Source organism: Betta splendens, chromosome 13 (assembly GCF_900634795.4).
Source record: "Betta splendens chromosome 13, fBetSpl5.4, whole genome shotgun sequence".
NCBI lineage: Eukaryota > Metazoa > Chordata > Actinopteri > Anabantiformes > Osphronemidae > Betta > Betta splendens.
The window spans coordinates 9,860,146-9,888,088 of record NC_040893.2 but is presented as its reverse complement, the minus strand read 5'-3'; the positions used below and the strand labels follow the sequence as shown (position 1 = coordinate 9,888,088).

At 48.9% G+C, this 27,943-nt stretch overlaps 1 protein-coding gene across 3 annotated transcripts; it reads right to left on the bottom strand.

Moving 5' to 3' along the window:
- Window positions 1–219: 219 nt before the first annotated feature.
- Window positions 220–27,362, bottom strand: LOC114868039 (cGMP-inhibited 3',5'-cyclic phosphodiesterase 3A-like). 3 transcript variants are annotated; one of them, XM_029171339.3, is made up of 15 exons: window positions 26,238–27,362; window positions 10,056–10,301; window positions 8,892–9,037; window positions 8,699–8,814; window positions 8,381–8,624; window positions 8,227–8,303; window positions 7,962–8,158; window positions 7,694–7,831; window positions 7,453–7,564; window positions 7,228–7,335; window positions 6,802–7,001; window positions 6,509–6,712; window positions 6,239–6,400; window positions 3,937–4,198; window positions 220–3,850 (listed from the first exon to the last, which is right to left on the bottom strand). In XM_029171339.3, the coding sequence occupies exons 1-15, from the start codon at window positions 27,138–27,140 to the stop codon at window positions 3,573–3,575; spliced, it is 3,393 nt and encodes a 1,130-aa protein (XP_029027172.1). In that variant the 5' UTR covers window positions 27,141–27,362; the 3' UTR covers window positions 220–3,572. The 3 variants fall into 3 exon arrangements, with proteins under 3 accessions (XP_029027172.1, XP_029027173.1, XP_055370017.1); XM_029171340.3 differs by lacking the exon at window positions 26,238–27,362 and adding an exon at window positions 13,027–18,703; XM_055514042.1 differs by lacking the exon at window positions 26,238–27,362 and adding an exon at window positions 10,407–13,002.
- Window positions 27,363–27,943: the final 581 nt, after the last annotated feature.

The following is a 27,943-nucleotide window of genomic DNA, read 5'->3' as shown; positions in this document are numbered from 1 at the left end:
GACAAGTTCAAAACCTTACTGAAGGATAAAGACCCAACAATCCTCCCCGGGGGCGACGGTGGAGAGGAAACCTTCTCTTTGTGTCCTGGAAGAAACATCTAACGGCCTCAGGACGTCCAGTCTTTTGTAGCTCCTGAAGGAGAACGAACATTCTCACATGTTGTGAGATACCTGTTAATAAATCCTCCGAGGAGAACGAGAACAAAGCAGGTACGTGTGCAGCATTTAGAAAACCCTTTATTCAACAATATTCACATTACAACATCAACACTGTTCTGCTAGTGACAGGTTCTAATAATCCCAATATATTGTATAGGTACTTTGTAATACATTATCAGAGGCACTTCCAATAAGTCTGGCAATAGAGGAGCTACAGTATTGTGTCTAAATTACAAAACAGTAAAAATAAATATTTTTTCTAAAAGTTTTTATCATAATATGCTATGAATCTGTACAGTATACATTTTTATACAAAGTCAAACAATGTCTAGAAATAAAACGTCACTTCAACAAATACTGGTGAAATACACGATTCCCCCATTCTGTAGGTATTGCTACATGTGTTAAGTGCAAGATACTGTAGAGAAGGAAAAACTCAGCGGTGGCGCGTTTGTGTGTTTCGGTTTCCTGTGACAAAAAAGCAATGAATACGTTCAAACGTATGGCACAGGAGAAGCCCCCCCCCCCGTTTGAAAATGGCCGCAACAGCAAACGATACGAAAGAAGAGTGTTTTTGGTTCAAAGTGTCTGAAAGGAGAGTTGGGTCTGTGGACGCTTTGTGCAAATCACAAAAAAAAAAACCCACAAAGTTCCGAACGCTTCTTTGGTTTGCACCAGTTCACCCCCTGCTGCTTATTAAATGAAGCAGAACACACTGACGTTGGCTTTGATAGGTTGGCATAGGTTAGTTAGTCCCTGTACACTGGTTGTCGTCCGGCCTGCTTTTATATGAATTCTGCTACAAACATGTTCTCATGTAATCATCTACGCTCCTGGATTTATTATGCGTGGGGGGGGGGGTTGAAAACCGGCACCGGCGCTGCTGTAACGTGTGGTGCCCTGTGTATTTACAGTGAATGGGGCTCGGGCTCATTCATGTGCGCCTCGCTGCCTCTTGTTTACTGCAGGCCTGCAGTTCTTTTTTTCTACAGTTTTGGTTATTTTTAGACTAAGCCTGGAAGCTGCGGTGCTCAGAGACCCGGTCGATGCCGGATGCAGACGACCCGCGGCGACGCAAAACCACTCGCCTCTCGTTTGGACCGCTGCAGGTAGATGTGTCGCGACAGGACCGTGCGAAGGCTGGAAGACGTCAGGTTTACGATGGGAAACGGTAAATTGTGCACATGTTTCTGGGATTACATGTTATTTACCTGCCTTTTCCTTTTTTCTGTTACCAGGCAACGTTAGATCGTTTTGTCAAAGACCCTTTGTTCAGGGCAGATTGGTTTATTTATGTATTATGGTGGATTATAGCTTGTAGAGTAAACTCTGCTTGAATTCCTCCACTAACAAAAGATTGTCCTTCTTTGAATGTCCACAATGGCAGAGTAAATAAAATGGGACTTTAGGCAGCTATTAACAGCAGAAGCGCTCTCTCTCTCTCTCTCTTGCTGAAACATGAGCTCAACCCCTGCGCTGCTTTGTAAGAGCAGGGACTGAGCAGTCAAGCCGGCGTTGCACAGCTCAGCCCCTCACTTGCACAATGAGCATTTGATAAGAGTGCAATGGATACAGCTGCGGATTTAGACAGCATTAACATTGGGAAAACCTGAAGAAACCGGGCCAAGGAGGGTCGGGTTCGGCCGTCGTTGCATAAGCGTCGTCTATTTGAGTCTCTCAATGAAAGCGCTTCTGGCCGTCTGTCTTAAGTGAACGTCGGGAGCCGGTGAAAACGTCGCATCTGCGTCGCTACAAATTGGCAGACGCATCAAAATAGCACATCGTCGCTGCTTAAAGGCCTCCGACGATGTCTGCGGTTAAGCTGCAGGTCCAACTACAACCCAATCTGCTGATCAGTAGAAAGAGTAGAATTTTCCAATTAGGCTCCGTCGAGCATTTTGATGATGTGGAATTCAGCCAAAGTGACTCATCGTTAAACGTTCACATCCAGAATAATCGGTTGAAATGTGAAAAAAGATCACCAAGAAGCTACGAGTCAAGGTGAAAACCTCAAACCCTGCGTCTCTCTCGCTGAGGGCGCTTCACCATCAATCTGAGTCTGACTGCATCAAGGGAGAGAGCGGACGCCACCTGTTACAGTAAGTCACGCGTTATGTCATCGCAGACGGCAAAGCGAGGACCAAACTGCAGAGGAGCAGTGTTAAATAACCACATTAAGTTAAAAAGTTGCACATTTGTCAAAGTATATTCTCCAAAAAAAGATCACAGGCATGAATGATCCTGTGTCAAAACTCAGGTTTTTTGTTATTCTATCCTGATTTTGACTTTGAGAACACAAAATAAAAACACATTGTTTTCCATAGCGTAGATTAAAAAACCCTGACGGTCACAGAAGGTTACAAACGGCCGCATTCGAGACGATGACGCCTGCGTTTCGTTATTCCTGCCTTTGGCTTCAGCGGACACAGCAAAACCACAGCAAAACCACGGCCAACGCGCAGTAACCGTCAACCCACCGATGAGACACATCGGCGTTAGTACGAGTCGACGGTCCCGGTCAAGTCGCGGTTCTGTGGTGGAAACCCGCGTCTCTGGGGGCGCCGGCGAATCGATAGCATCTCCAGCGGCACAGAAAGGAACCGGCGGCGGCAGAGGAGGAGACAAGGACACAGCACCTTTTGTGTCTCTCTCTCTGGCCTGGAAAAGTGTAGGTGTGCTGTGCTGAATTAACTTTGACTAACAAAAGAGACGGGGAGGAGGAGGTGGTGGTGGGGGGGTTGGATACGACTGAGGACAAACATTATTTGACATGAACAAAACATTGTTCCGTATGTTTTGCCTTGAGCGAAAATAAAGCTTTTAGAGCGACGGGCTCCTTTGTTAAACTTCCTATTAGTTCTAAGTACAGAATGTGTTGCTACAGGAGCATTGTGTATGCGCGTCTGTGAAGTCTGCGTGGGTGTATGTGTGTATACAGAGTGGGTGTACGTGTGTATACAGAGTGTACTACCACTGGCTTCTGAAACCCTGAAGACTGGGCCTCAGTGGACACAGCTTTTTCCCTGGCTTTCATTCCATTGTCTTCAAGGAGAAGGGGCTTGTTGCGCATCCACAGCGAAGCGGGGGGAGGGGGGGGGGGGTCAGTGTATTACTCACTGTTGGAGCCAATGGGTGGATCGGGGCAGGACGGGTCTGGACCCGGCACCGAATCCGGACGCAAGCAAACGCCGACTCATTCGCTCTCTTTCTCCCCCCTCAGATTCTCCCACTCGTCCGCTCATGGGTCTCTGGGCGGAGCGTCATCCCTGACCTCACTTCCTGTTTTGTTAGGCACATGTTACCCAAAAGCTTCTTCTACAGTGTTGTGTCAAAGTGATGTGCTGGCTAGCGTATCGAGAGTCGAGTTCGGATACAAATAAATAGAGGATGCTGAGACTCCGGCGCGGCTGCCGTCACTCCGGCTCCTCCTCCGCTCTCTCCGACTGTGGGAGGACCTCCTCCTCCTCCCTTTCCTCCAGGCCGTCGGCCGAGTCCTCGTCTCTGCTCGCCTGCTCCTCCTCCTCCTCGCGGATGGAGGCGATGGGGTCCGTGGGGCTGCCGATCCGGGCGGGCTCCTCCTCCTGGGCCTCTGCGGCGATCACGCGTTTCCACATTTCGTGGTTTTCCACGAGGTGCTGCGTGATCGGGCAAAACACTTTCCTCCGGCAGAGCTTTTTGGCTTCTTGGTGATCTGTCAGACACAGAGCTGCGGGTTAGACTCCGTTAACTCAATTAGCAATTAGCAATTAGCTCATACAGGCACATAGGTGGACATACGGAAGACTTCTGAGCTCGATGACGCGTCCATGTCGACCACGTCCTCCTCTTCCTCCTCTGTGTCGCGTCCCTCCTTGGCGCCATCCGGGTCCCCGTCGGGGCGATCGACCCAGCGGCCCGGCATGAGAGCAGCAGACGCGTAGGAGGAGCACAGCGGCCCCACGATGTGGGTGATGAAGGAGTCCTGCAGTTTGGCGAGCTGCGGAGCCGAGCGGTCCATGAACGGGCTGATGGGAAGGCCCAGGGTGACCTCTTCATCGCCCTGGAGCAGGAGGCGGTTCCACAAACACAAATTGGACATGATTAGCGTCCATCCCCATCTTAGGCATCAGTTAAATACAATATTTCTGTGATATCAGTATATTCAGGCATGCGGATGTAGTCAGACTTTATAAGTTGTCCTCAAATGAAATCAGGTCAGCAAAGTTCTGTCGATAAACATCAATTCAAGCCCGGGCTGTAATCTGAGTATCAACCATGCTAATGAGATTGTGTATGGAGATTTACCATAGAGTTTAACCATGATGAAACAGCGACTGGCATAAATATTGAAATCAATTATCTTTGGCAACCAAACATGCACAACTTCACGTCCACTGCAACTCGTGATACATCAGAGGCTTATAATGATATTTGTTACAGGAGCCATTTGTGTCTCCGCTCTATAAACAGAGGCTGTGCTGTAGTTTCCTTTGCTCTTTTCTACCTGCTGCTTCGTTTCTAGCTTTTTGCACTTTCTTTGACGTTTAGGTTTCCCGGTGCCTCGTGTGATGCAGCTTGAGTCGTGCTGCCATTGTGCGCCGTGACAGCCGCGCTCTGCTGTTTTCCGTTTGTTTGCCGGTGTCGGGACTCTCAAAGCGATTTTGTCGGAGGACGGAGGAGCAGGGGCTCCGATTGCTATGGCAACCAGAAACCTGGATGGCGCCGGAGCAGCGCATTAGAGCTTCATGTGACACGTGCGTGTATATGTATGACAGGAGCGTGAGTGGGGAGAGAGAGGGCCTGTGTCTCACGGCCATTAATTGCAAATTTGTATCAAAATAAGTGCGTGTGTGTGTGTCTGTGTGTGTGTGTCTCTAATGACTGTGTTGCCACTGAGAGCCTTATCTCCATCCCTGTGATCTTCTGCTGTATGACTGTGAATGAACGCTGTCAAGACTGACACATTTAGGTCACTTGTCTCCCCTCTGAAGACGCACACACACACACACACACACACACACACACACACACACACTGCGCTCTCACACACATGAGAATCTCAAAGCTAATAAGAGAATTGAACAGAGGGTTGCAGGGTGTAGTTCTAGTTACAGTATAGAGGGCATGTTTACCCCAGGAGTCACCACCGCTCTGATTACACAGTGGCTGCTACACAGTGTTCCGATGCCAGGCGGGTTCACTCAGGCCGTTGGAAGCTAAATGAACACTATTTTCGCTGATACCGAGTTCGCTGATTGCGAACGGGACCTTCTGATAAAATGCCTCTGTCACATTCTGTACGAGCAAACAAAAACAGGGCGCTTTCATTCCAAGGACAATCATTTTACGGACGACGCGGGGAGAAAATGGAGCATCGCTAGACACGCCTCTGTCAAACCAGATGTTATCTTCATCAAGAGGGATGGAATAACTGAATTAACCAATCAGAGGCACTGTTAGTCCACAGCTGCATGCGTTGCCAGGCATCCGTCTACAGCGGCCTGCATCACATGCATGAGCCATAGTAGCCTAGTGTCATGACAATGTATTTGCTGATTGGAACATCCTGTTACAGACATAAAACCTTGCTGAAGGGTCCTTGAGTGGGAAACTAAATCCCTCCAGTTATGCAGCTGACCGTGGTCTGTGACTGGATAAAATGCCTCCTGGGATCAATAGAGTATTAAGACGCCAGTTTTATCCTTGAAATGTGGTTTTTCATTCTGTTAATCGAAATATTATTACGTGTGGAAATTTCCACCGTGAGGCTAAACGTGAACTTAAAAAAGCCTCGGCCTCCTGTGTCAACACAGATGAAGTTAGCAAGATGCTGTAAATACCTTTTAGCAAGTGTTGCTTCAGATGATAGATTTATGACCTTTATTAGGTTTAATATTTAAACCATCTGTAAAACAATTAAAAAAGATACTTCTGTTGCTTTTAAACAGACTTATTTAAGAAACGGTGATGTCATACAGTACTTCTCTATTGAAACTTGATGACAGTGGCTAATTGGCTGATAACGCAGAGTCACAGTTTGCATTAATGCATCAACTAAGACCAACCAACAGCTTTTCCGTGAGTTTGTTGATGAGCCTACTTGTTCATAGAACTCGTTGACGATCCCCTCCGTCCACTGCAGGTGCAGCTCTTTACACTTCAGCGGCCCGTTGACGTCAGCCAGTTTGATGCACATCTGGCAGACGAGCAATCGGTCGTTTTCATTGGTCCAATTAATCCCAGACACGCCTTCATCACCCACCTGAGTGGTAAACAGAAAATCACACTCAAACATGAAATCTGTTTTATTACACAGTGAGAATAAAACAAGATCAGAGATCACAAATGTACATTTAAATGGTTACTGTACCTTTGCATTGAACTCTGCAAGGAAGTCAAAGTGCTTTTTGAGATCGGTGGCCAGAATGGCTTCAATGACCAGGAAGCGGAAGCGCTTGAACTCCACGTGCTCAAGATTAACCAGGAAGTTGTATTCGGGGCGAGACATGAACAGGTTCCAAGCAGAAGCTGCGTGGTGGTTTTCCAACACCGATCGGTCATTGTACAGGAGCGCCTACGGCGAGGAGAGACGGCCCAGAGGCCGAGGTGGGATCAGCGCACGCCGTGATCATCGAGACCCTCCGTCAGCTCCCTGCTACTCACCTGCGGTGCGCCGGTAGCTACCAGGAAGGCGTTGGTTCTTCCCGGGTGGTCGAAGTCGTGCATGGCAGCAGCTACGTACAGAGCCATGAGCTCCAGGCCGGGGATGAGACCGGCCAGCGAGCCGTAGCCTTCCTCCGTGGCAGAGCTCATCTTGGACACCAGGAGGCCTGTGGCGCCAGACGCCAGGCCGTCCTCTGGGTCTGCGAGCACAAGGAGAACGCTAGCCGCGGTGCTCGGTGTGTGTGTGTGTGTGTGTGTGTGTGTGTGTGCGTGTGTGTGTGTGTGTGTGTGTGTGTGTGTGTGTGTGCGTGCGTGCGTGCGTGCATGCGTGCATGCGTGCGTGCGTGTGTGTGTGTGTGTGTCTGTGTGTGTGTGTAGCCACAGTGGCGTTGAACCATCACCATTACGACAGGAATGAGTTCTCACCACCGTGTATCCCATTCTCAGTCAGCATGGTGGGCAGACCTGGCACAGGCTGAGTGGTGAGGAACCAGACAGCGTGCAGCACGTCAGTGGCATGGATCCGGTTATGATCTGAGGAGGACGAGGGAAAGAGAATAGAAACTTACTGCAGGTCTATTTCTCACGCAACAGCTCCACCTTGTGACGGAAAGCGGTAATGCTGCATCCCCGCCCTTCACTTTGACTCACAGGGGATGTCTCTGTATCCGTTCTCCAAAGCTTGGAAGTAGTTCATGAACTCTTGTACAGGAATCCTGAAGGTCTCGAACAGACCTGTGTCCTCGAAAAGCCTGTAAGAAACCTACAGGATAATACAAAGAAAGAATCATATGAAGGTTCATGTACAATACAAGTGTCAGTGTTTCAGGTTTCTTTTAATTGAATCAACCTTGACACATTTTCACATCGTGGATCAGATCATGAGTGGTACCTGGCTCAGGATGCAGCCTGTCTTGCCGAGAGTCTTGTCCACCAGACTGAAAATGGGAAAGTTCCAGTTGCTGAGTTGACCCATCAGCGGCTCCAGTCCTGCCATCACCAGAGGCTCCTGGGCCAAGACTGGCTTCTCCTTGCAGACAAAGGTACAAATACAGAGGATACTTCACTAAGATGATCAGGTGACCCACAATCACACACTGCACCACGCTTCGGTTGGAGAGACACACAGAGATTTTCAGTCACAGCCTAATCTCCACTACCTCTGGAGAAGGCAGCAGCGGGTGAAGAACAGCGCCCTCTGGTGGACACTGCCTGCAAACCTCGCTGGCGTCGCACGGCTTCTTGCTGCCCTCTCCCTCCTCCTCGTTCTGTGCAAAATCGCTGCTGTCACTGTGGTTGGTCTCGTAGGTGCTGTCATAGGTGCTGTCGTAGTCCGATGACGCCACCGCGTGTTCATCTGCGGAGACGCCACCCGTTAGAAACCGAGGCCGGCCGTGGTCTCTCTCACCGGGCGCAGACGCTTACCTGGATGGAGGAGCCTGCCGCCTTTGTCCACAGACTCGACACCGCGGGCTAGCTGGCTGCTCAGCGGCCGGCCACAGCTGGTGGAAACAGAGCGGGGACTTACTCGTCTGACTGCGCTCCCGTCCTGATCCGGGGCGTGAGGGGCGCACCCTACCTGCTGCAGAGCGACGGAGGCCTCCAGTGGGGGGTGGTGGAGCTGGGGGCGCTCTGGCTGTGGGTTAAGGCTCTGTGGTGGCTCTTGGGGGCCACGGAGCCGGGCGCGCGCTCTGTCGGCGGCCCGGGCGGCTCAGGAAGCTGCACTGAACACGTCTTTGTGGTGGGGCTGGAGGCGGGGGAGCCCCGGGCGGGGGGAGACGGGCACGGAGAAGCCAGAGGCGACGCGTTGGAAGGGGGGATGCCTGGAAAAGATGGTTTCCCATTGATTAAAACGGAGCCCGGGCGTCGGCGTTCAGCAGATTGCGCTGGCACACACCTGGTCTTCCCAGTGGTTTGCCGTAGAGGTGGTTGGAGGCGACGGGAACGGCGTAGGAGGCGGACATGGAGCGACTCTTGGAGACGGCCATCATCAGAGAGTTGGTCCACGACTCGCTGGTTCAACGAAAGCAGAGCGCGTTCAGTGATAATGTCTAAAGGAGAGGACGTCATAAGGAGCAGCGGCGCGGTACCTGTCCGTGGTGTGCTTGATGCTGGCCGAGCGGTCCCGGAGGACCGGGCCCGGCTCGATGGTGGGGAGGCCCGTGGCCGAGGTGGTCGTGGTCCAAGTGGAGGAGATCTTCCTCAGGAGCCCCGGAGGCAGACTGCGCCGCAGACGCTGCAGCGACAAAGTATTGGATCTGTAGGTTAAACTTAAATCTGCATTAGGTTCCTGAGAGACAGAATGTGGACATGTTCCCGCCGAGGTGTCAGTTTTCCAGGTTTGATGGATGTTTGTAATCCACGACCACGTCTGGATTATATGTCAGCGCGTGTTCCTCTCGTTTGGACGTAACACAGACACAGATCGCAGAGGGCAGAGGGCGGCAGAGCATCACGTTGGAAACACACACACACACACACACACACACACACACACACACACACACACACACACACACACACAAACACACACACACACACACACACACACACACACACACACACAGAGGATGCTGCAAAGCGCTGGGATACGCCTCAGTTCTACATTTGGGGAATTCTAATGTAAAATTCATAATGGAGTGAGAAAGAACAACGAGGGAGAGCGCGAGAAGGCATCTATCGCTGCGAGCGCTGTGACTCATGCACACAACGTGAGGCATCCGTGAGGAAACCCTCTCGAGTCCTCATTGCAGGGCCGCATCATCAACGTTAACCCTTCGCCGCACGCGAAGCCACGGAGCGGCATCTCAGCATCTCAGCGACCACATGGGCCGAGCGTTGCCTCACACGCTTTGTTCAGTTTCGCCGCTGCCTTAAGTGCCCACGCGCGTTTTAAAGCACCGGCCTACAAGATTCAAAAGCTCCGTAGAAACTCGTGCGTCATCGTTCGCTACTTTGGAGCTCCTCTCCACGGATCACATCTGCGCGTGTGTGTGTGTGTGTGTGTGTGTGTGTGTGTGTGTGTGTGTGTGTGTGTGTGTGTGTGTGTGCGTGCGTGCGTGCGTGCGTGCGTGCGTGTGTGTGTGTGTGTGTGTCTGCGCGTGCGTGCGTGTGTGTGTGTGTGTGTGTGTGTGTGTGTGTGTGTGTGTGTGTGTGTGTGTGTGTGTGTGTGTTGGACAAGACAACTAAGTATAATAGAAAGTAAAACATGGATTTTCGGGGGTCTGCTTGGGAGGACGTGGACGAGGCCTCACCTTGGGGATGGCGAGCCGCTCCGTTTTCTCGGCGCCCTCCTCTGAGTCTGAGCAGGTGTGCGTGTCCACGGGGACGCGAGGCCGGTGCACGGGCTGGAGGTTCATCTGGGTGCTGAGGAGGCTGCTGACAGCCTTCAGGGAGCTGCAGGTGTTGGGGGGCAAGGACGGGTCGGCCAGCAGGTCTGAGATCAGGCCGTGGGCCTCCACCATCACCGCTATGTCCACCACCACGCTGGTGCCGGAAGCCTGGAGCAGGAGGAAACCACAGTGAGTAAAGCAACGCTGCTTATTTATTTACAGCCTGCGTGTTTTCACAAGCATAGCTTTACATTTAATTTAAATACGACTCACTCGTAGATCGAGACGAGACAACTTTGCACAAGTTCTCTGCGCGCCGAGCCTCCACTGAACCTTGCGTGAACCGCGTTCTGTCAGACTCTCGGCAGAGCGCTGATCACACGGCGTCTGTTTACCCACGACGCTCGGGCGCCTTTTCAAAGCGACAGCGCTCCCACTCGCGCCTGTGATGTTGACGCCTCTGCCGCAGATCCAGCCAGTCAAAGTTCGCCTTAAAATAATCGCGGTGGAAATTTGTAGCAGCGCCTTTGAAAACCGTTTGAATCCTTAAACGCTACCTTTTTATCTGGAGTTTTGCGGATTGTTTCGAGGCCCGTGCTGATTCAGTCTGGGTGAGAACACAGAAGTACTAGACTCCACTTGAAGAGACACTTAGGCCCGTTCTCCCGCACGAAGCCACTCCGAAAAACCTTTTCCATGACTGTTTTTAACTTGGAGGATGAATATATCTTTGTCTGTTCTGCTCTACTCTCCAGTGAGATAGTCCTCCCTGTAGCTTACGTTCATGTGTTTGTCTTATGTTCGGGTGTCGAGATCATTATTTGCTGTCGTAAACAGATCATGTGAACTCTTCCGATGTGTCGGGTGTCAGGGCTGTGATGTGATGAGTGGATGTCACAATCAGATACAGCAACAGATTAGAGCAGGAATGATCAGGCGAGATGCCGAGTTGGTTTTAAAGGATTTAAAAGTACAGAATAAAAAATCACAAGACTGGAAATAAAAAAAAAAAACTAAATTTAAGAAAACTAGAACGCATGGAAGCAGGAACAAATAATCAGAAGAAGAGAAAGTTACTGCGAAGCAGGAGAACAAATAAACTTACAATTTAGAAAATACTAGACAAAATCACTGCAGAGCAGGAAATAACAACTCAAGCTATTAAAGCTCTGACAAACAAACAAACCATAGATAAGAAGACGAGCCAGAGACCAGAGATGACGCACTAGAACAACACAGGGCTCAGTGTAATCACGCACACAAACTAAAGAAACAAACAAACCAGAACAGGAAACGAAAACAAAGAACACAGACGCACAATAAAGTCACAGCGCCTCCAAGAGGCCGGAGGGGGAGCTGTGAACGCATCCCGCATACAGAGAGCAAGTGCACGCGTCACCTCAACCTGAACAAAACCCATTAGACCACTCCAGGGTTTACGACATCCTGCGATTGTGACATTCACCCATTACACGGCAGTAATGGACCCTGTTCAGCTAATGCCAGGCTCAGAGTGAGACGGATGAGAGCCTCGGCGCGGGTGTGTCTCCTCCACGTCCCGATGTTTAAGTTGGCAAACAGGCCGCTGCCGCGCACGTGCGTGCATTGAGAGCGCGTCCCGCCCGCCGTGCATCAGCATTTGATTCACGGAGCGATCCAGAGACACAGCGGAGCAGCAGGGGGAGGGTATCGATTCCTCCCAGCATAAAGGCCCACAGGAGGCAGCAGGCGGAGCGGTGGTCAATGAGTAAACGGACACACACACACACACACACACACGCACGCACACACACACACACACACACACACACACACACACACACACACACACACACACACACACACACACACACACACACACACTATACGCTGCCCTTTGGGATCATTCTATCAGGCTTTCAGGATAGAACGGGTCCCAATACGCGGCGCTGTAACAGAAGAAGGTACTAAACACCGGTCTGCGATAATGTACACAGATAAGTTAAACAAGATCTGTGTACATCAATCCCCTGGAAAGAGGAGCGCTGACCTGGATCTGGGGTCTGGCCACATGCGTAACGTCATCAGCGCTGGCAGATAAACTAATATGCATTTAGTGTAAACTGAAGCAGCAAAAAACATCTGAGGGATAAATGGCAAAAAAGATCCACCTGAATCATCATATGAGTTAGATTATTTACAGTAAATAGGGCTCTAATCAAACACAAGCAGTCTGACTAATAGTTGCATTTTAAATACAGGTTTTAATGCTGTGAAGATATTTTGTCTCTCTCAGACGAATCAGATCAGCCATGAAGAGAGAAAGAGCAGCTCACAACTGCAGCCCCTGCTTTCTGTGGTGCTCCAGCAACTACACTGGTGCTAATGGTGACACACAAGTGATCCACAGGCCATGTTCACGTGGACCGGACGCCGGGAACAGCTGCACGCCGGCGGCAGCGTCCCCGCGATGCAGAAGCCCGGCTAATGTGTCAGCAGTGGCGAGCGAAGGTGGACGAGTCAGCTGTGATGCGCTTCCCGAGGCGGAGAAGATGACTAGACCTCCGCCTCCAACATCCTCCCGTCGTCAACAAACTCCCTTTCTGTTTCCACTATTCTGATGTCGCGTACGACCAATTAAAAGCCCCCAAAAAATTCCCATCGAGGGGAAACGGTGACGCGGACTCTCCTGATAGTAGATTCAATCCCCTGATGATGAACAGCAGCTTCTCGCATGCATAGATGACCTAAAAACTAGGATGCTTAATTTAGACATCGCTTCAAGTTGTCCTATTTAAACCATCTCCTCGTCACTCGTTAAACGGCTTTGCTTTAGCCACACACACACACACAAACAAACACACACACACGCTGAGACAAACCCAGCGCTGAGACAAAGAATTGATCACAGCACCTGTTTAGGAAGATAAGGATTGTCCTGGTGACGTCCCATGGTGCTCGCCGAGTGTCTCCTCTGCATCGCTCACATTCACTTTCCACAGAACCGCTGTATCCTGATCCGGCTCGCTAGAGTCCCGCGGACGATCCAGCCTCTCCTCGCTTTAACCCTAGTCGTAGTATCACCTTCGCCACAGTCTGAACCATTCAGCGGTGCAGCCTAGAACCTCCCCTCAGCTGTCTTTCGCCTGCGTTGTATCACGGACCTCCCTCTGCCCTCACACACACACACACGCACACACACACGCACGCACAAAAGCACACACACACACACACACACACACACACACACACACACACACACACACACACACACACACACACACACACTCACTCACACACACAGACACACACACCTGTGCATCTGCCAATTGCAAACTTTCACCGGCGGTTCAGCGATGACGAGACCCGGAGCACACAGAAAATCAGATGTATTGAAAATATCCGGTTGCTAGGATACAGCAGGACAAAGATCAAAGAGACTTGCCTCAGGACCATAAAATACTTGTTCGGCCACAGTTACAGTCGCGTACGCCCATTGCTCAGGTGTTTCCTGTGAGTGCAGGTGGTGCATAACGACCTCGCAGTGAGCGATGTGTATTATCAGAACGGGATGTTCCACACCAGCAAATGTATTGATTCATTAAAAGTCTATGAACATTGTGGCAAAAACAACTAGTATGGAGAGAACTAACCTCTAACAATGATCAGTCAAAGACAAGCATAAATGTTGGTTTTCTGAAGCTGGAGTCGCGCTGAATTTTAAAACAACAACAAAACAAGAAAAATATTTAATAAATGATCTTAAATATTCTAGACACTGAGCTGAAACCGGGTGATTTGTCCCGTCTTGAACTGCCTCTCCGTTACTTCCTCCTCCCTGCCAGCCTAAAAGTAAAAGCTCAGGTGCTGCTGATGAGGATTTGGAGGACACACACCTCAATGCTTCCCTGCACCTCTGACTCCCTCACACTCCGTCTCTCCACTCGCAGCTAATTTGTGTTTTTCCTCAAGTGTCTTCATCCTGCCTCCAGTTTTAGCGCTGAGCCAGACTAAACACCACGTCCTGATGGCGGCCTAATGGCCTGTAGGGGTGTGACATCTGCAACAGATGTCATTTTAAAGTAGAAGCCCAAGTTCAGGTGACAGTTTGATTTATGCTTCGATTATTTATTTAATAGAAATGGCTCCACACATAAAAGTATTTCCTGGCATCAGCAACAATATCTCCATTTGGTCCAAGAAGACGAGTTTACAGTGATTTCACTGTGAGTGATTGAGAATAATAATTTCCTTTTAATAACTGGTCCCAGGTCTGTGTGTGGTGCATCTACGCGCTGAACTCCCTGTCATACTTCGTAGTGCGATGGCATAAAATGAGTCGACCTGACAGTGCAACTGTCATCCGCTGGAGATGACTTTGCATCTTGAATGGCAGATGAGATAATCTGCCTAATACAGCGGATTCATGTTTCATGTGAGCCCCGCGGGTTGGGAGCGAGGTTGTGTGGAGCACAGGAATGTGCGGCTGAATCGCACCGAGCTCCAAGATCACGTAGGCTTCGTTTCTGAATGTTAATTTTTTCCTTAATAAATAGCAGCCAAGACGTGACGTAAAAGTCTCAGTTCAGTTCATGCAGTTCAGTCCATCAAGGCTATAAGAAGCTAAATCATAAAAGCCTAATGCTCTTCTGAGCAGCGTAATATTAGACAGCTCCATCACTCAGTCTTAGCAGGACCGCTATTAACGTCTCTCAAGTAAATACTAACATATTTATTCATTCTGTGAATCAATTAGACTTGTTTTATTCCAAATGAGTGGGATGAGCTAATGAGGAGAGGCGTCTGAGGCTTAGATAAGAAAAACAAAGGTGAGGGGCATGTTCACACACTCACACACACCTGAGTGTGTTATTGTAGAGAAGGTCAACATATGCATGAGCATGTGTCACACTGTAGGGGGAGCTGTTAGTCTTTATATAACCTCAGAGGTGCCTTACTTTAATCTGGTCACAGCCACACGTCTGCCTCACCCGTTCAATCACGCCATCTCTTACAAAATTAAAAATATATACATTAACACCTATGATTGCGTATAATTGTGCATTAGCAAACGTGCAGACAGTTACCAGAAAACTGTTCTGTCCTTTCACAAACTATTTATAACTTTGATCATTTTGTTTGTCTGACATGCATTTTGGAAGAATGTACAGTAGACATACTATGAAGACAATTTAAAAATACTGTAATCATCCATCCATCCATAATCCATGATCCATAATAATCATGCATTTTGCACAAATGTAAACATCGTGATTTTGGTCAAAATATATACTTTAGATTAACACAGTACAGTACAGTACAGTACAGTACAGTACAGTACAGTACAGTACAGTACAGTACAGTATAGTATAGTATAGTATAGTATAGTATAGTATAGTATAGTATAGTATAGTATTGCATTGCATTGCATGTGACCATGTGCTCAGACCAACATGTTAACACACAAGCTCTGTGTTTGTCACGACTCAGACGCTCGAGTCCTGAACCCAGCAGCGAGACCCAGTCCCCTACTGGCCAGCAACTGTTCTTACTGGATCCCAGCTGAGGCCGAACAAGACTAAGAGACAGAAACCAGACTTAGACGGAGCCCGACAATCACAAATCCGCGTTTAAAGAACCAGTAGATAAATACAGACACAGCTCTTTCATCATTACACTATCTGTAATGTAAATACTTAGAGTGAGAAGAAAAGCAGTAATGAGTTGGCGCTGACCTCAACTCAATTTACTCCATCTCACCTCTTTTCATCTCTTATCTGCTGATACGGTACGGAGCCAGAACAGAGCTCTGGCTCGGCAATGACGACATTTGGTCTGAACAGAAAAAGGACACACTGGCATCAAAACAATGGTACTGGACAAAAAGTCCTGGCACTGAATTGTGGCTGTGCTGAATAATAGCACACAGGTATTATGAGATACCGTCTGTACCCGAACAACAATAACTACTTGGAGGTTTCTGAGCACTTACACATTAGAATAACAGATGGGGGGCAGAGAGATACAGCAATTAATGAACAGGACAATAACTCCAGGCAGCAGAACTGTTTGGACATTGATGTTAACTGGGACATGATCCTTCCAGAGACCAACTTAAGTCTGAGTAAGACTTTAAAAGCCTGAGCAGAGCCAGACAGTCTGCAGACAGGTGATTCCATCTAGACGAGGACAGAGAGGAGTCCTGCAGTGAACACGGACACGAGAGATCAAACATATGTCATAAGATCACGAGATAAAACGGGACTAATGTGATTGAACGATACAGACTTTAGAGTTAGAATCTGTGAACCAGCCTGGATGGTAAAACAGCGAACGTCTCCTCATCCACCACAGACAGAGAGGATCAGAATACAGCAGCTAGGCTGTGCTGTTCAAAGCCGTGGTCTTAACCTCCAGGCCACATCCTCACAGACAGATGTGCAGAGATCGAGTAATGAGATCTGAAATCTGCCCAAAGGAATTTGGTGCAGGTTTGGCTGCTGTCAACATATACGGTAAAGCAGCGGAAGGTGCAGGAGGAACCTGTGAGACGGTCCCATCAGGAGGTAACGTTTTAATATCTTAAAACAGAATATTACCCTCCATTGCCTTGGAGCGGAATTTCATGTTATCTAAAATATTCCCCCCAACACCTCGTTATTGGCAATATCTCTCCTGAGGCAGTTAAAGCAAATTGTTTCATTCATGGATAAAGGAGCAGTGGGTTCAACAAATCTTCATAGCTATCCAGATAATTACAGTTTACACACTCAACACAGGTACTTTCTGCCAAATTCATTTGGCAAAGCTGAGTGAGAGGGAGAGAGAGAGAGAGAGAGAGAGAGAGAGAGAGAGAGAGACCTGGGCTGGATGGTGATGACTCACCCACCCACACGCTAACACACGTGATGTCAGATGTGCACTTACACAGTCATTACTCAGAACCATGTTAGTGCTGCTTATTGAAGCTAATTGCTCCTAATCAGACTTTCTGGGGTCCTGTCAACGCGCCGCAGACCACACCAGCAATGGGCGACTGATGTCGTCACTGGCCGGCGTCAACCAGTCAAGCGTCCGTGTGCGAGGGGCCGACTGACGCGTTCATCCACCGCTACGCCTGTTTAAAATAAACGATGGGCTCAGTACGTAACTGATACAAAACATGAGAACTCCACTTTATTTATTTGGAGACTGAGACCGGGCAGATCCAGCTGAGCATCTCAGTCCTACTGTAGCATGGCTGCAGCATTTCATGAAGAACTTACATTGTAAGTATTGTGTACAATGAGGATTAGAGATATAGCAAATAAATGCTAACTCAATAACACTAACTTGTTTAGTTATCAAGGAAAATATGTATAAATGTCTATATATTATCCTTCATATCGATATTTTAGGACCCAAACCACAGCATTACAAAATGAACATCGTGCTGGACGTGTGTCACAAAACGTGGTAACAATATTTACAAAATACTATAATACAGTGCTACTGTATAAATAAAAGTCTAAGCAAATGAGCGCATGACATATTTCAACCAAAGATACAGTTCTTTGGAACATTATTAGAACGTGAACGCTTCCTGTGTCCTTCGTAACTGCAGCGTCACATGCAAACGAGGCCTCACGTGCGCGTCCGCCCGAGTTTTCCTGCTCCCATCCTTGTTAGGCGCCAGCTCGCCAACCTCTACTCCCCTCTTTTACTGCGCGAGGCTGGTGCGTCACAGCCACAGCTCCCACAAGCCACTTCTCTGTGTCAGCTGCACGCGCCGGCTGATTGGCGCTGACGTCGTGGCGTTTCAGGCTCACGGGCGTCCACGCGCTCCCTTCCTCCGTTTGCTGCCGCGCGCAGCACAGAATAACTTCATACTGTGCCTCATTCATGAGCCCCATTCTGAAATATTACACATTGTACGTTGTGAGGCTGACAGTTGTGTCACTGAAGCAACACTGTGTGCAAGCATTTCAGCTGTTGTGAGTAATGATGTGTTTTACTGGGTTTTTCCATTATTCAGTCACAGTTTGTGTTTTATTGACCACAGACTAATATTTCAGACTGCAGCATCACCAGACCCGAGGCCGTTATAGGAACATGATCCAGCTACATTTTGTAATTATTTAGCTTTTATAATTCATGATCCAAAATGGGAGGTCCAGGGGCTTTAATACGCAGAAAGTATTTCAGCTATAAACCATTTTAAACCAATATTCTGTGCAATAAAAACCGAATTACAGTATTTTTAGATCCTAGGCTTATTGCCACTTTTAAAACCCATAGGAAACAACCATTTTATGACTGTTGATCTTATTTTCTTCCTCCTGAGGAGAAAATAGCCCAAATCCTCTACTAGAGGCCAGTGAGTCCGACTTACATGAGAATGAGATAATGTCTATATCGATCCATTATTCTGAGCTCATCTCAACCAGCGATGCACTCATATGCCACTCTACGATCCGATCAAAACCTGTGTACGTTTACCGAAGCATAACACACATCCGAGACACAAAAAAGGAGAAATCCATAGGAAAAGGCATCTTCTGTGAGTCCAGCTGTCTAAAGGCTAATGACACCACAGTGTGTGTGTGTGTGTGTGTGTGTGTGTCTGTGTGTGTGTGTGTGTGTGTGTGTGTGTGTGTGTGTGTGTGTGTGTGTGCGTGTGTGTGTCTGTGTGTGTCTGTGTGTGTCTGTGTGTGTCTGTGTGTGTCTGTGTGTGTGTGTGTGTGTGTGTCTCACCCTGTGCATGGCAGCCCGTGGCGCCTCTGTGTGTGTTTGCTGTACCACACAAAAACGGCAGCCATTTATAGAGTGGGTCCAATTATTTCTGAAGCTGCAGTGTGACCTAAAATGAACTCTCTCCTCTCTACATCTGGTTAAACACCCCAGATATGTCATAATAAAGCACACGAAAGCATGATTCGCTTCGAGTTGGCAACCTGTCCATGCTTCAATCAGCTGGGGTCAGAAATAATGAGGAAAAGCGACTTTTTTAACAAATCCTTTTTTATATATATATCATTTACAAACAGCAGGGAAAGTCATCTGGAGGTTCATTCAGATTTTTAAACTGTGCATGGTTCTACAAACCAGCATCATCACGAACGGTGCCTTCTCCAGGTCAGTGTAGAAAGTTTTCTTTCAACTACAGTAACCATGGTAACTGACAGATGACAAGGTTGACTGCTAACATCACACGCTCATACACACAGATAAGCATGGCTCTCCTCACACAGTCTGCCCTGCTGGTGGCACTGGTTTAGATCCTGCTTCAGAACAAGGGCTCAAGGTGAAAACAGCTGATGCATCTGTGGATATTGATTTCGGGGTCTGGCGTCAGTTTGGTCACGCTCGAATGCAAAAGCGCGCGCACAGAACACACAAACGCGGATGTCGACAGGCTCTTACGTAACGCAGTGAGTAATGGCAGCTGAGGACACAATGAGACTGCCTTTGGCATTTGTCCTGTGAAAGTTGGACAGAGAGGAAATGGGGTGAGTGGGAGAAAACGGAGAGGGACGGGCAGACACAAAAGTGACAGGAGAGAGGGAGGCAGAAAGCGAAAGGGATGAGGACGGAAATAAAGACAGATCTTTTACCACAGATGTCCACAGTCTGAGGCAGAACGCATCAAGAAGCCCCCGAACCAATGCTGTGGTCAGAGCAATATCACATAAGAGTCATGAAACTCAGAAAGTTAATAAGACAATAATAATAGCTCGTCTCAACCTATTCTGTTAACTATAAAACATATTTACGGCTCAGAACTGGATCTGACGGACTGACTGGGGAAATGCTATTCCTTTACACAAGTGTGCAAACTCTGAATTTAAGATGTCTCCTCATAAATCTTTTAGTCTGAGAGTCCCCTTAAAGAGCAGCGCCTCTTTCAGATCGCCTTTTTCATCTGAAGGCATCAGATCTGAAGGATCATCTCAAGTTTGGACCGCGGGGATTTCTCAGGCTGGTTCATTCAATACCGGATTAGATTTGCTCTCATTTAGCCTCGTGCAGCAACGCAACCTGTGAGATAGGAGCATTCACACTTGTCTTCATGGAGCTTCATGCTCCTCACGTGTTCAGTGAAATGTCTGATTCACTAACTATCAGACCGTTATGTAACATGTGCAAAGCTGGGACGCGTTTAAGCTAATTACATCACAAAATGCCTGGGTCATTGAAAAAACAAAAATAACAGAGTGAGTAATAATCTACTACATTAATATAATGTAACTAAATTAGGTCGTTGGTTGAGCAATTGTAAAACGGGGTCCATTCATAATGAAACATCCCTTTTATCAGAAGCAAAAAGTTCTCCATTCATTTCCTCATTAATGTATTAACTTGAGACCCAGTCTCCACTGAGCACAGAGTGGTGCTTTCAGGTGAACACATGGTACAGTACGTACAGACGAGACACACACACACGCACACACACACACACACACACACACACACACACACACACACACACACACACACACACACACACACACGCCTGTCAGCTAGTTGCAGCGCATACATTATTAAAGCGTGTTTGTAGCATGAGCGTGTGACGTGTACAGGACAGGATTATCACATGAGACGTGTTTTTGCTAAGGCTTTGTTGAGTTGTATCATTAGAGCTCGATGGCTGCACAGAGCAGGGGGCTGCAGTCTAACACTACAGTACTATTACTTGCATATAACGGCTTTGAATACTGAGCACTGGAGTCTTGTGAATGGACGGCCTCGCCCGTCGACCGGCCTGTGGAGGAGGTTTGGAGAGCGTGAGGCTGTAACATGCAGGATAATACAGGCCAACGGCAGCGCTTTTAATTGGGTCTATGCTTAGATGAGGATTCGTACACACCCCCCCCCCCCTGAATAAGTAATGGCCTCTCCAGCAAGATTAACAAATGCTGCTCCTCGAGGATGAAAGAGTGGCATTGTTTAATTATTATTACCCACGGAGAACATAAAAACGAGGAGTCAAACCTGTTCGATTCTATGTAACAGACAAAATACTGCTTCTCTGTGTGGACAAATTAATACTGCAGCATATCTGTTCTGTGTGTGTGACTCATTCCAAAGCCACCATTAGTTGCTCACCGTGATGAGTTCAAAGACACGGCATCCACAAGAAACTCAGGTAGCCTCATATAAAGTGTAAGTAGAGGGAATAAGGCCACATACAGCTGCATCTCAACACCATGGATTTATGGGCTGTTGCGGTTGATCGTCTCTTTATGGGATGATGTGATCATTTAAAGAAATGAAAGTAGCCGTGTGCTGTAGCTCAGCAGCAACACTGGTGCCCTAAGGCTGATCTCAGCTATGTGAGTAGGTGTGAAGTAAGTCTGCAAACCAAGGGCACACACACACACACACACACACACACACACACACACACACACACACACACACACACACACACACACCTAAGTAGCAGACATTCCTGCATAAATACAGTATAAAGCTCCCTGCACTGACTTTAAAGCTCCCAAACTGCCCGAGTCCACGGGAAAAAGTCAAGAAAAAGGCAAATAAGGGGAATCCCGAACGCTTCTGCTTGATATGTGAACGTTCATAACTCTCCTCACTGCTGCATAGCTGGGCATGTTTGCAGTAGTGCAACAGAGGGACGGAGACGGACAGGTCTGCTTGTCAGTGCTGCCCCCCCCCCCCCTCTCCCCCTCCCCCTCCTCCTCCTCCTCGCCTCTTACCGAGCATATTTTGGAGTTAAAACGCGCCATTGACTCAAGCAACAAGGCGACGCTTGTCCGGGGCCACGGGCCTCCGCCGGACGGCCAGCAGCGCGGCCGCTGTGCGGCGTGGGCGCGGAGGTGTCGGCGCAGGGATTCGCTCGAGGCTCGCGCCAGGTTAAAATGATCGGCTGCTTCCCGGCCGCCTCGTCTCTCCGTGGGCGCACGTGGCGAGGGGCCCATACGCGGTCGCCAGCGCGCGCGAGCACGCGGGCAAACGGGCGGAAGAAAACAAACACAATATGCGCGCGCGCACGGAGCGCACGCGATCCGCACGGAGGCCGGAGCGGAGGGAACAGACAGTCATCAACACTTGTGCGGCGCTCGGCAGCACAGCTCCTGCTCTCTCTCTCTCTCTCTCTCTCTCTCTCTCCTTTAGCATTAGCTCCCCTCAGGCTAGCTCGTCCTCCCTCCGTCCCCTCACACACACACACACACACACTCACACACACTCACACACACACACACACACACACACACACACACACACACACACACACACACACGCTAATGTGGCTTTGTTTTCTTTAGCCGTCGTTCTCTCTCCTTCGCTGTCGTCAGTGCCGCCCTCGCTCAAGACCCCCCCCCCCCTCCACACTTTCTCTGTGCTTCTTATGAATGAAACTGTCCATTCAAGAGCGCTCCAGCTGCGGCTCCGCCAACACAAACCTGGCTACTACATTTTTCACTTTGACGTCATGTAAACTAAGCAGATCTCGCTCCACTTCTTTTCCCCCTGTTTCTCTCCACTTTCCAGACCTACTTCAAACGACTGGTTTATTCATTTCCTCTTTTATTCGCATAATTAACAATCAAGCCTGTTGACGCTGTGTTTGGGCTCTGACTAAATTTACAGGACTCTACTATTTATTGGTGAGAGACCAGGAAATTAATCTAATACTGATTTACACAGATTATGTATTAAAACCTTTTTCCTGTCTGAGCCTAGTAAAGTGTGACTTCATGTGTTTAGCATCTTCTTTTGCCTGTTTTTCTACTGACCTTGTTTTTGTGACACATACAAGTAGGAGCATTAATCACCTGTGTGACCTGCAACAAACACATTATATGTACTTATTTTATACCGAGTGAAATTAAAGGGTTGTTTTTTCATATCTCAGCATAGGTGTGATACCTGAGTCCTGTGCTGTATATGTGCTGGGGCTCTGGAAACTTGAACAGGTTGTGAGTCTCCCTGGAAATGAACTGGATGTGCGTCAACGGTAGAATGTGGGTCTTCCCTCAAATAGATTTCAGAGCACATGTTACTGCTTGAAACGCTGCCTCCTCCCTGACACACGGTACAATGATTGGACGATTAAAAATGTTACGCAACGCCGCACGTCGTCGTTCAAACGTCTGACCTCCATTTTTACGCGAAATGACCGAACACTTTAGTTTCACTGTTCGGGGGGCGTTGGAAGTGAACGCACCGCACTGTGCTGCTGAGACAAGTGTCTGTCACCGTGTAACAGAGTGGGGAGGAAAAGGCAAATACTTGGAAAGACCGCTGCTCTTTTATAGCACATTCTATTTATGGCTGCCTTTATCTTGTACAGAGCCGGGGCTTTTCAATTGCGTGTGACCCAAAAACCGCGAGTGGAGGCCTCTCCCCCGTTCCACTGAGATCGTGGCGAAAAGGCAAACAGGTTGCGCCGAAACCCACTCGATGAGCCTCACTCGTGGCCATGTGGCTGTGTGAATGTTAGGCCGCAGCGTAGCATCACCTCCGCACAGTATATTTAATTAATAAACTGGAAACAACCCGTTCCACGCACTGTCTCAGAAACAGGAGGAATCCCAGTCGCTTACACACCCAATCAGAGCTCAACGTCCCAGCGTCGAGCGGAGCTGAGTGCTTGTGTTGCCTCTGGCCTGGCAAGCGGCACCAGCCTGCTTCATAAATACTGCACAGCCCACGCTTGGCACAAACCCCCGCTCCTCTCAGGTACAACTGCACTCTGGAGAGCTGCGTAACCTACAGTTTGGAGAAACTGTACCTCCAGACTGTGTCAGACACAAACATGAACGTAGCACAATTAGGACACGTCTTGTGCATTTATCAAGTGGGCTGCGGTTATTGTTGCGTAGCTTTCAGTTCGTTTACTAGTAAATAATGTGTCACAACATATTTAAACAGCCTTATTATACATTCATACATATACCCAACACAAAACTACAAGCGGAAAAGTCAGAGCAACCTCTAATTCTGAATGAGGAGAAGCTCTTTGATTATATATTAGTTTGCTACCAAATTAGATTTTAACTCCAGTACGTCCACAGTGGGCTGAATTGTCATAACGATGGGTCACAGTATCTGAATGGCAGATATTTAATACTTATGTAAATCGGGTCATTTTTACAAAAATGAACCAAATGTATTAAACTGCACAACAATAGTTCTTCCAACATTGTAGAGACTGTTTTGCATGTTTCTCAAGTTATTTTTAAAGCCAGAGGTTCATCGGTTCGTCTTCCTCTGCCCAACAGGACTACGGGCTACAGCAGGACACGCTGTCCTCAGTGTCTGGTCAATAGTGAGCTTTTCTTTAGAGTCAACGCTCCATTTGTCATCTCTGCCGCCCCAGACATGGCGGGGTAACATGTGTAATGGAGCTCTCCTAACAGTGCAGATAGCCCAGTAATTCAGCGTTCCCTGGATACCAATTAGCAATGAATAACCAAGCATTAGGAGTCAGACAGCTGACCCAGGATCAGCTTGACCCTTTAATGAAATCTCTGCGATTGAACAGGATTCGTTGGTGGGTCACCATCACCCAGAATGAGTACAAAGTAAGTAAACTGATCTGCAAATGAAACACTGATGGCCAATATATTTATTTTACCCCAAACAATAAAAAAGCTAAGAACTGATGGAGTCGTCCATCCGAGTCCCTGCGTCCTCATAGGAGAACGGCACATACTGTCTGCTAAAAGCATGCCATCAACAAAACGGCACCTCCACATTTCTCTAACTCTAAGAATTTATTTATTAAATGTTTATAAACTGACACAACTCAACTCAAGGCCAGAAAATAAAAGCTTTCCACAAAAGGAAAAAAGCATTTTTCTTTTGTGAAATGATCAGAACAAATCAAAGCTCGGTTCTTAAGCGTTAGGATGACGTGGTTATAAAATGTGTGCATTTGTTGTATCGCGTCATTCATTTGTTTCTTTAGTTTCATCCAGGGCTCTGCTGAGGCTTTAAATGACACAAACTATTGCTCACCAGCGGTGTTTCCTCCTCATCACAGCACTGCTTTTATCTCGCTCTGTCACTAGAGGGCACGAGCACAATTAGGGTCAAAGACCACAATGACCTTCACGGCAGGCTGGTGTTGCATTCTGAAATTTCTTATTAATGCTTTTGTGATATCAAAAATATTATTATGGCTGTGGCTCACTTTTTTTTTAAATATCACACATCTGGCTGCTGTTGAGATGGAGGATGCACGTACACATGCTCAATTTGAAAAACTGCTCACCTCTGTTTGAGGAGAAGTTGAAAGTTCGATTTCAATCTTTTTTTTCTGGAATGCAATGAGCTCAAGCTGATAACAAGCAGAGGTGTCCTTTAAGCTCCATCATGCCAGAAATCAGAACACAGAGGATACATCACATCACATCAGCTAGTTTTATGCATCGCATCCTAAACATTTCCCAGTAGGGTTCCATCTAGTAGCATCCAAATAATTCAGGGATCACTAATATTTAAGTTTCATTTTCCATTATATAACATTCAAGCAATATTGTTATTTAATAGAAACATGCTACGCAGGGTCTTATGAGGACACGTTTGTATCAAATATGGCCCCTTAACATGTCGAGTTAGGAAACATGGGCAGCCAGCAGCCGAACAGAGGCTTCCAAAATATTTAGATGGGACCTCACACCTATGCATGCGCAGCGCGCGCGCACGCACGCACGCACGCACGCGCACACACCCGAGCAGCAACCTGGCATTTTAAGTGCGCCGTCCTTTAACTTATCGGCAGCGCAAACACTGCACAGCGCCGCGGCGATGACTGGATTTACAGCTGTGTCAGGCCGAAGGTAAACAGCGGCGCTCGTTCGCACGGTGTGGAGGAAGTTGCAATTCCGAAGCGAGCGCAACCGCAAAAATACTGGCCGGTACTGGTCTCGGCGAGTTTACGTGTGGATCCGTGAAGCAGCTCATCGTTATTACAAGTAATAGTAAGGCCCGTTATCATGGCGATGTCCTGGCCCAGTGTCACCGGCTAAAGGGAACTGGCATGAAGCTGTTTCACATGTCATCAGAGAAACACAGCGAACCCTGTAACAGACCCAAAGAAGTGTGGATGCCACCATTTAAGCACTAACGAACCCAGCCGCGGGCTCTGGTTCGGCTCGCCAAACTTGGACTTACCTGGTCCCGTGGAATGCAGGGCAGCGAAGTCCTGCGGTGGGACTTGCTGTTGCTCTGACTGTGAGCCATCATTTCCGAGGCCGCCGTGGAGCTGGACCTCCGTCTCCGTTTGAAGACAGGGATGTCCTCCTCCTTCGCCTCGGTCACAGAGCCACAGCACCCCGTCCCGCTGGTCCCTGAGGCCGGCAGGAGCCGGTCAGCATACCGCGCAAGCAAAACCCCCAGCAGGTAGGGTCTCCAGCTGGCCCGGACCCGGCCCAGAGACGCGAGGGAGACGGCCCCGATGACGCTAACGAAGGCGAGGATGGACGCTCCCGGACCCGGCCGGACGAGCAGGAGAGCCCCGCTGCCCAGGCAGCCGAGGACGACCAGGGTGGCGGCGACGGACAGCGATCGGTCCTCGGCGCCGCGCAGGACGCACTGCGCCGCGGCTTCGCCCGAGTGGCGCGCCGCTAACAGAGAGAGCGCGGTGCGGACGAGCGCGCCGCAGCGAAGCAGATGGAGCGCGACCCAGAACAAGGCACATGCGAGGGTAGACGCGCGAGAGGCGCAGTCGCACGCGGCGCAAAGCAACTCCGCCGCGCAACTCTGCACGAAATGAAGACGGGAGCCGGAGACGCTGCTATTTCCGCTGCTGCCGCTGCCGCAGCCGCCGCCTGCATCCCAGTCGACCAATCTGAGCAGCAGAGCGAGCGTAACGGAGTCGGAGGCAGCGCAGACCGCACACGACACTCCTCGGCGAGTCCGTGTCACGGCGAGTCTCGCCCACGAGTGGCGCCCCGCGTCCGGGAACGGCGGCGTGACACGCGTCTCCGCGCAGCCGCCGCGCTCCAACGCCGCCGCGGGACGTTTGTCGCGAGCGCGTCTCGACGAGCCCCCGTCGCCGCGCGCCTCCGAGGCCATCGGCGGCGGCCAGGCGGAACGCGGCGCGGACCGTCCGGGGAAAAAACGGACGAGTGTCAGCGTGGCCGCCTGAGTGCGCGTTGCACGTGACTCGCACCCGGACGCACGGTACCTGTGCGCAGTTGGCACCGCAATGTTGGCCAGGGACACTTCAAAACAAAAGTTAAGAAGTGAGCGTGTAAATAAATGTAATTGTGGGCTTCATTGCTTCACTTTTACTTTTGTGGATCCGAACTAGCCCCATTAAAGTTCTACTTTGGAGTTGCCCCCGGTATCCAACCAGTGAACCAAAAAAGCAACCCTGGCGTTTCACACATCTAGGCCACTGCCTCCGCTCCGCCACATAGTCTCTCTCCCCCCTCTCTCTCGCTCCCCCCCCCTCCCATTACACACCATCCCCTCTTTGTGCCGCTCCGGTGGATCCTCCATCACGTTCCGTCTCTTCGCCGCTCGTTTCCGTTCGTTCTGCGGGCTCGCGATCGCTCGTGCACGTGGATCCGTGCCATGTTTACGCGGAGGTTTCCCGGCTCGTTCTGGAAGATGGATCAGCCTAATGTGGGAATTAAACTGTAGTCGTTCTGTAATTCATTATAGTGTTGTATCAATATGCCAGAGGGTCTAAAAGGAATAGTACCAATATTATCAATCACGTTGCTGCACACGTGATGCTCCAGGACGTGCTCCTTATAAAAAAAGCACAGCACAAAGAATCAAAAAGCACAATACCAGCAAACAGCAAAGAGAAACAGTGCTCGTCACTGCCTTTCGCTACGGCTCATTGTTTTCTGGATTAAAACCCTAAA

Excerpts from the sequence above, each read along its gene's own strand:
- LOC114868039 (XM_029171339.3), bottom strand. The coding sequence starts at position 27,140 with ATGGCCTCGGAGGCGCGCGGCGACGGGGGCTCGTCGAGACGCGCTCGC. Across the intron at positions 4,199-6,238 it reads TCAACGAGTTCTATGAACAA|GGCGATGAAGAGGTCACCCT; the intron begins GTAGGCTCATCA and ends CTCCTGCTCCAG. Across the intron at positions 3,851-3,936 it reads ATCGAGCTCAGAAGTCTTCC|ATCACCAAGAAGCCAAAAAG; the intron begins GTATGTCCACCT and ends TGTGTCTGACAG.